Raw genomic sequence first — 9,231 nt, forward strand, 5'->3', positions numbered from 1 at the left:
AAGTTTAGTGCTATGCTCTGGGAAGAAAGCAAGCACAAAATTCAAGAGGATACTGTATAGATATCTGTAATGACTTTGATGAAGATGTGTTACAGCAGATAGTGATTAGACAAATAGAGATATGGAGACAGGACAAAATGATCTTTGCTCAGACCCAGTACAGTACAACTAGGTAAATACATACACACACAAACACTTAAACACACACAAGAATGAGTAGACGAAACCATCAGTCCCAGCAGGAAAGAAGAGAAAGGAAGACTTGATATACAGAGCAATGAATGGATTGGAGTAATTTGGCCTGGATGACTTGTTTGTGTGGAACAATTGCAAGTCAAGAGGGCATGGAAAGAAGCTAAAGAAATCAGGATGCTGGAGGAATATGAGAAATTCAGCTTCCCATACAGGTGTACTGACACGTGGAATGGGCTTGAGTAAGAGGTAGTTCATAACACAATCATTCATAAGTTCACAGAGAAACTCAATAATGGAGACAGGATCCTACAAGCCTAGCTCACTCCTGCATATTACAATTGGGTAAATACAACTTGGTAAACACACACACATATAACAATTTGGTAATCTAAAACTTCATTATAAAGTAGTAGACTTAGACTTGTTTTTGTGTGATAATCTCACCTTAATGAAGCACTTTATGTGATTGACTGGAATTTTCAATACCATACATTTATTGTTGCTTTTACATTTCATGCTTATCACATAAAGGTAATGAGTTTAATGTCTGTGAGAAGAGAAGCATGTGACACAGGAAGAACATGCTGTATTTCACTTAGTGTAGTGCAGAGCAGTATATTGAATGCTTACTGGCAGATGAGTTATGTTCCACAGAAAAGACATCTATGCTGGCTTGGCAGGAAATGTTGTATCATCTGAAGTTGTGCCTTAGCCTCATATGTTACTGTAATGTCTTTTATTATGTAAAAATGGTAGAATCTAGTGCTATACTGACGTAGAATTGGATACTGTAGGTCCCGTATGAACTACAAGTAGGTCAGTAATTGTGCTGTATTAGTGTTACTCTGTGTAGCAGAGATGCAAACGGCAGCTAAACCTTGATAATAAGCTACTGTAGTGGATAGTGCAGCCATTGTCAACATTTTTGTATCAGCTTGATACATATATACCTATATATAGATATATACTATATACCATGCTACCTTTACAGAATGATAACTTAGCCTCTGATGACCTTTTATCTTCAGATATATTCCAAGTAGACTTTTTTTTCTTGTAGGTGGGAATATGGATCTTGTAATACTTATATTTTACCTAAAGTATGTGTTATGGCTCTCAATGATCATTTGGTGGAGTGCTGCACAAGGTTTTAGAAAAAGAAAATGTGCATATGTTATTCTTATTCTAGTGAATTGCTCTTATTTTTATGGCTTCATCTTTATGGTGTAATTATCAGGGAAAATTTACATATGAACAATTTCTCATTTCATTGAATTGAACCTTTTTACAGTTTTGAAATCAAATGATCTGACAGAGATAGTTAAATGGCCTTCCTAATAACCCAACTGAGGTACCTAACACCTGTAGATGTGACCTATGGTGACCCAGCCTGACAGCCTTCCTGGTGACCTTCCCTGATTGTCTCAGGCTGACCCTCTTCATGGCTCATGTTATTTATTGTATTGTTCAGACATGACCACCATAAGATCATCATTGTATTGTTCATAACATATCACCTCTTTCATAGTATAGCAAGTCTGAATAGTTTACGTATGTGTAGTATTTTGTAAGATACTGTTGGTATCGCATTTGTAAAGCCACTTTCAAGCAAACTATTTGAGACTTGTTTTTTATTTATTTATTCATTTTTTTTTTTATGTGGCATGTTAAAAAATATGCTTTGTTATATACATGGAAGAATAACACCCTTATATAGATTTGAAGACCTTGGTAAATGGCTGTTGTCTATAATATTTTTTTTTATCATTTTTCTAATTGGTAAGTTTTATCTAATTGCATCCTCAGTTTATATAATTTCAATCAAAAACTTGAATGGACATTGGAAATGTATTGGTTCATAATGTGCTTTTTCTTGAGTACCTGTCTGATAGCAGAGACTTTCTCAAAACAATCTTTATAGACACAGTTTTGCTGCGATCACCATTTTGCCTGTGTGTGCGTGCGTGTGTGTGTGTACGTGTGCGTGTGTGTATGTGTCACAGTCCTGCATTTCTCTGTCAGGCTATTTCTTTATGTAATGGTTTATTCTAGGTCACTTCTGGTCAGTCTTGGTCACAGTTTTTTTGTTTGGCCATTGTCACCTCTTTTCACTTATTTTTCAGTGTGTGGTCAGCCTGGGTCACCACTGCTTGTGTGTGCAGGTCATATCAGGTCACTCTTGAATTGCCCTAACACTCCTACTTGTCCATCTTGTGTCAAGCCTTGCCCATGTCCGTTGTTACTTTTCAGTGTGCTAGGCATGTTTCTCTTTGGTGGAAAGTTTTGCATTAGAGCGGATGGCAGTGGAGATTGCACGTGCCAGGAGATTCTCGACCCTGAGTCTGGGTGTCTCTGCACAAGAATGCATTTTAACAACTTCCTCTGGGCCACAGTGACTGTCTTTCAGGTGAGTCTTCAAGGGAAGGCAAGTCATTCTACTTATTGCTGTGAACATCATTCTCGAACCAATTTGTTGTAGTATTTCTAAACTTTAAAAGGTAACTATATCTTGAAAAAAAATATGACCCACATAAATATATAAAGGCTCAGAAAACTTACATTACATGAACAAATAATTTAGGCAGTAATACCATTACATATGTGTGTGTGTGTGTGTGTGTGTGTGTGTATCAGAGCTGGGCATTTCCACGAACACTTCTGCAAATTGTAACGTCTCTAAATGTGGAATTATAATTTTTTGTTGATGTTTTGTATTTGCAACAAAGCCATTGTAAATTTTCAGATTTACATTGTGGAAGTAAGACTCGAGTGGAGGACAGTCTGTCAATAAATTTCCTAGGTAGAGAGCAAAACACTTATGAAAAATCTGTCAATTCAATATTCATTCAACGCTGTTTTATTGCACTGTGGTAAAGTGTGTCTTTGGCATTAGTTATTTATAACATCCATTGTGAAACTTGGAGTGGTGGATTTTTTCCAATGTCATTCTTCTTTTAGTTCATATATTAGTCAATACACACACACACACACACCTACACACTTGTTACCAGAGGAGCATACAAACAGGGTCTACAGGGAGATACAACTTACCAAAAAAAGATGAGAATAGCATTCACTTACTTGTATGTAGCGATGATTAGGAGACTGACAGTTTTTAATAATCCATCCAAAAGTAAAATATGCAGCAATTATATGGCCACCACATAGAAAGAAAGAAATACATGAAGAAAACTGAAAGAATACAAAGATTAGCAACCAAGACAATTCCGGTCCTGAGGGACACATTTGACAAAAGATTCTCCAGAACAAAGTTCTCAGTGCTAGTAATAGAAGAGAAGTATGAAATCTTATATAAATTTGTTGGATATCAAAGGAATTAGAGAAGGTTGATAAGTATTCTTATTTATTTGATACTCAAGTAATAAAAGAAGACAAAGGAAGAATCTGTAAAAAAGATAATTTATAGAAAAGATACCAAGAGAGTTTTCTTACAAAAACATGAAGATAGAACAATTTGGATGCAAAGAAAAATATGCTGGTTAATGTATCAAAAAATGAAATGCCAAACTAGATATTAGAAGATATGATGATGAGAAATTGCAAGCTTATATTTCTTTTATTTATTTATTTTATATTGAAATAAGCACACACACACACACACACACACACACACACACACACACACACACACACACACACACACACACACACACACACACACACACACACACACACACATTAACTTCTACATACACTTAGTATGAATCACATTTTAGTGTTTTCATTCAACCTTTTGATCATTGTACTGCAATATATTGCAGTCAGATTCTTTATTTAATCCAGTTATTTTAACCCAGTGCTTCACAGTTATACAAAATGCTGATTTCAGTGACATTAATCATTATAGACATGTCTCATTGTATTATATCAAGTTGTCTTGTACTGTAGTTTTTATATTCATTTTATAAGCCAGTTGAAGGAAGTGGCACCTTGGCTGAAATGGTAAGTTGAAGTTTGTATGTATGATAAATAAATAGGCAAAAAACCTTTCTTGAAAAATATGTTCATAGTTTTTAGTTGTTTTCCATAACAAGGCATGTTTGCTAGTGTTCATAATCACCTTAGTAATTATGGAGGCGGATGCAGTAACATTAGATAACTTAATTTTCTTCATGTAGAGTTCTTTTAAAGGATTTAAGAATATTATCATCATGAAATATCTTCATATATATGTAGCATACATAAATATATCAGTGATAACTTGATCAATCCTTATACAGTTATTCTTCTGATATTTTTTGACTACTTTATAAACATACATATTGTACCTGAGGAATTGAAACAAAAAAAGATTATATCTAACTATGTTTAAAGCATCTTGTATGGAGTTGTTTTTTATTTTGTCATCATATCATGCATTTAAAATCACTACTGTTTTCCCATTGTCTCTTCCTACTGCAGATACTTACTCAGGAGGACTGGAATGTTGTACTATTCAATGGCATGGAAAAGACAAGCCACTGGGCCTCCCTTTATTTTGTAGCACTCATGACCTTTGGAAACTATGTGCTATTCAACTTGCTAGTGGCCATCCTTGTGGAGGGCTTCTCCGCTGAGGTAAGCAAGCTTGATGTAGTTGCTATATATAGTCCTATATACATCTTGGAGAGAAACAGTTTTAGGTTTTTATTTGATATCAGACCAAGTATTTTTTTGTTTTCAATTTTGATAACCAAATTTCACAATTTGTCTTTTGATTACTAAGAGTGGAAGAGCTTGAGATACTTTCAGGATTAAGGTTTTGATTTTAAGCATTAAATCCTTACCTCCATTGTATGCATAAAACTTAAAAGTAATGCAAGTAAAAGTGGAGAAGTTTGCAGTAATTTTAACTAAACAAGCTATGTACATAAACTAAAAGCAAGATTGCAAACATATTTTGAACTATAAAGTATTGATATACAGTCATCTACTTAACAATCATGATATTTTAAACAAATAACTATTGAATTACTATAATTAAAGAATTCTGGATCCAAATTTGCAAGTTATCATGGAATTATTAAAAGAGAACGAAAAATCATGGCAGCATATTGCACCTGCTAATATACAATAAAATTCAAGCAATATTTTTATTTATTTATTTTTATTTTATTTATTTTTTTATCCAAGATGTAAAAAAAGTTAAACATCATACAACAAGGCAAGTGATCAGGCAGACTAATGTTTTGCCATGCCTCTAAGATTAAATAGTAACTCTAGATTGTCTTAAAGAAAATTACAGAGCACCTGAATTAATTAATGGATAAATTCCTATAAAGCCTTGACAAATGTATTGCTTGGCAGTTTTGTTTCCATTATCTGAGTTCATTATCTTTGCCCTGATGACATAAATGCTTGTAATAAGTAGATAAGACTTTGCTGGGGATATGAGATGAAAATAGTATGTCCCATATCCTACTTACACATCCCATCAGCAAACCTTGAATTCCTTGAGGTGCTTGACACAAATTGATTATTAAGTCATTATCACACTTTTGAAATCTCAAGAAATTAAGATAATTTGTTCTAATGATTGATATTGATGTTTGCTTGCATTTAAATGGTGTGAAATCATTTATCATCACTGATTTTGATATGATAACAAAGGATTTTGCACTAGGCTTATTAGTGTAAATTTAGTGACTGATCAAATTTCAATTTAAAACTGCAAGGGGAGATTACGAGTAAGTAAACCTTTTGCCTACTTTACCGTTGGTTGGGAAGAAATAAAAGTAAAGTGTAACAGCTCTATGTAGCTCTAGTTTACTCTCCAGATAGATAATAGTTTATAATTTATATATTATTGAATGCTCCATTTGCAGAATACATATTCTTATTTAGGAAGTTTCTTTCTGCCAAGGTGAACATTTATGTGAGAATCAGGACCAGACTTGCTAGATGGCAACTTGTTGTATAAGAGTGAATGACTGTATATCGCAGCACATAGCAACTTTGTTCCATGCACCGTATTTCACATTAGTAGAACCATGTTGGTCTATTCACTATCCTGTTATGTTGGTGCAAAGTTTTTTTATCTTTCTTTTTATAAAATCTGTTAACATGATCAATCAGAAACACTTGAACAGGAATATGCATATCTGTTTTCTTTGGAGGAAGCTTTTGTATGTAATGGTGTCCCTGATTGAAAAATATACCGTAGTTTATGGCAGTTCTGTATAGTATTGGAATTCAAATGTCTATTCTCCTTCTTAACTTTACTAAATGTTTATGCAGCTTATTGTGATGGTGTTCCAAGGGTTCATGAATGTTTCAATGTTTTTGTGTCAAGAAATAAGGAAGCATGATATATTGTAAATTACATACTTTTAGTATCTGTTTTGATCTTAATATTCTTTCTGTGGATTTAATAGAAAACTGAAAGAGTAGTCAGAGGGAAATCAAGTTTCATAAACATGGTTCTAAAAGAGAAGTGATCACAATATTTTTAAGAGGGATCCAAAGCAGAAAAGTGTGTGTGTGTGTGTGTGTGTGTGTGTGTGTGTGTGTGTGTGTGTGTGTGTGTGTGTGTGTGTGTGTGTGTGTGTGTGTGTGTGCGTGTGTGCGTACGTTACCTAGGGTCCAAGGTGCGTGTTGTTTCTGTATCAATTTTTTTGTAAAAAACATTGCTTTCACTTGACATAAACTTTGTGTTGTAATCATTTCTACTTCCTGCCAAATATCTATGACCGATGGAAACTTTATTCTTACTTTGCTTAAATATCTTCACACTGCAAATCACACTATTTTGTCACTTGCTATTCTGAATCCTAGTTTGATTAAATCTCCTCCTTTCCTTAAGTGTTCATAGTTCTATTCCTCATAATCTTTTCTTTGTAGTTGGCACCATTATAGATGTTGTTCTATTTTCAGTATTTTTCTATTTCATTGCATTTTTTCTTGTGATGGGACCACACAACTCCAATATATTTTCATTTCCAGTCTAATTATTGTGATAATTATACTGTTTGATTTATCCTTTACTAGGCTGTGAAAGACCATACTTATGTTTAATATCCTCTTTGTATCTCCAAATATCTTGTGTGCTTTTTGTGGTGACATCTAGTATCACTACTCCCAAATTCTTTCCTACATTTATTTGTTATAGTATATAATTTCTCAGCTATCCCTAACTGTAGGTGCCAGTCCCTAAAGAGTCCAAAGAAATATCCAAAGATTATGAGAAGTGCTATGAAACCTCCCTCTCAAAAGAGTTTAAGTCATAGAGGAAAATACAGAAGTGGGCAGGAAGTTTCAGAGTCTACCAGTAAAATGGATGAAAGATTGGGAATATTGCTTAACTCTTACATAAGGAAGATGAACAGAATAGGGGTGAGAGGAAGTAGCAAACCTTGTGCAGCAAGGCTGTGGGAGTGGGGAAGCTTATAGTTTACAATATGACAAAAGCAGTTAACATGAAAGTAGCAATAGAAGATAGCAAGAAATGCAATATTGCTATGAAGAAAGAGCTGTTTAAGACAGTCTGATAGAAATGAAATGAAGTACTTTTAATTCATATGATTTCAAAGGTGATTCAGTGAATGAAGCATAGGTGAATTTTGTTACTGAAGCCTCAGACATAGCTTGGAATGTCAAAAAGCAATCCACTTGCTGGAGGGGCTTCAAGAAAGCTTGAATGCAGTCTAAGAAAAATGTCAATTGACATTGTGGAAATTAGATCTGTGGATTACATAGATTGTTGTATTAGACATTCTTACAGAATCTTGGCATGAAATATCTATGTAGCAGTGATATTTGAGATTTTCAAAGTTTTAAGATTTTTTGGTAAAACATTGCAATAGCTATCCATGTCAATCAATCCCAATAGTCCAGATTTAGCTCCCCATATCTCTTGACTTTCCAAAGCTAATTTTTTTGGGGTGGGAAACATTTAGACCAGTGATTAGCACACTGCATCATGATTATCATCAAAGTGTGCTACCTAGTTTTCCTAGATAGGTATATATTCCTAAATTTGTGGTCCTTTTACTAGGCCTCTTTTACACAGGGTTGGTGCACTATCAAGGTGTAGCTTTAGTGTATCACTAAGCAACGAAGCTTGAGAACCACTATTTTCAACTGTGACTGAGATAAAGGAAAATACAGTGAACAACCTGATGGTGATTTTATAAAGATACATCCACATTATGCCTCATGCCACACTACATGACACGGCATTAAGAAGGGATCAGGCATGGAGAGAGGGTGAACGTCCACACAATAGTAGGGGACACTGGCCAATGCACTGCCGCACTGGGCAGTAGTATATGGACTCCTGAAGCAAGGTTTGTATTGTATGCTGACACACACACACACACACACACACACACACACACACACACACACACACACCACACACACACCATCCAGCTGATCGGACACATCCACAGCAGCTCCAAGCATCTACCTAAGTTTTGGTTGTACAGGGGGGGCTGAGCTTGAGTCCTGTCTCCATAATAGGGAATTGTATGATGTGTGAGTGCAGGGGAAGTGAAATGTAAATCAGGAAGTGGCCGAAAGGGTGAAATGGGAGAGTAGTGGAAGGTAAACATTGTGAATGATACCAACAGGGAAGATGGCAGCCAGCACAGTAAATGTTTTCAAAGGATTCAAGGAATGAGGACCTCAATGTAGCTTATGCAAATAAACAAATGTGGAAAATTGAAGAAGAAAGTCTGAAAATACAAGAAGAAATACGTAACTTAGCAGCAATAGTAAAGATGTAGAAGGAAGAAAGAGAGGTGGATGGTGACAATGTATGTAAATATGTATAGATAAATATGTATAGATGTAATAAAAATGTGTAGATAAATATGGTTATGGAGACAGGACAAAATGAGCTTTGGCTCATGCCCTGTACAATACAACTAGGTAAACACACACACACACACACACACACACACACACACACAGTTGAACCAGTATATGACATAATTAAATGCTCATTATCAACTGGAAGAGTGCCTAAGAAATGGAAAAAGTGGAAAAAAAGAAGAACCACAAAAGTATAGACCAGTATCAGTGACCAGCATAATA

General features: G+C 34.8%; 1 protein-coding gene across 13 annotated transcripts in view; it reads left to right on the forward strand.

Annotated features, from left to right (window-relative positions):
• Positions 1-9,231, forward strand: part of LOC135105760 (voltage-dependent T-type calcium channel subunit alpha-1I-like) — a 150,682-nt gene that overhangs the window by 34,678 nt on the left and 106,773 nt on the right. For 11 of the 13 annotated variants that reach the window (XM_064014329.1, XM_064014233.1, XM_064014224.1 and 8 more), the window contains 2 exons: positions 2,446-2,602; positions 4,618-4,773. In XM_064014329.1, the coding sequence (XP_063870399.1) occupies positions 2,446-2,602; positions 4,618-4,773 (313 nt within the window). The remainder of the gene's footprint in view (positions 1-2,445; positions 2,603-4,617; positions 4,774-9,231) is intronic. The other 2 variants (XM_064014251.1, XM_064014278.1) reach the window with 1 other exon arrangement.

The sequence above is a fragment of the Scylla paramamosain genome, chromosome 1 (genome assembly GCF_035594125.1).
Source record: "Scylla paramamosain isolate STU-SP2022 chromosome 1, ASM3559412v1, whole genome shotgun sequence".
Classification (NCBI taxonomy): domain Eukaryota; kingdom Metazoa; phylum Arthropoda; class Malacostraca; order Decapoda; family Portunidae; genus Scylla; species Scylla paramamosain.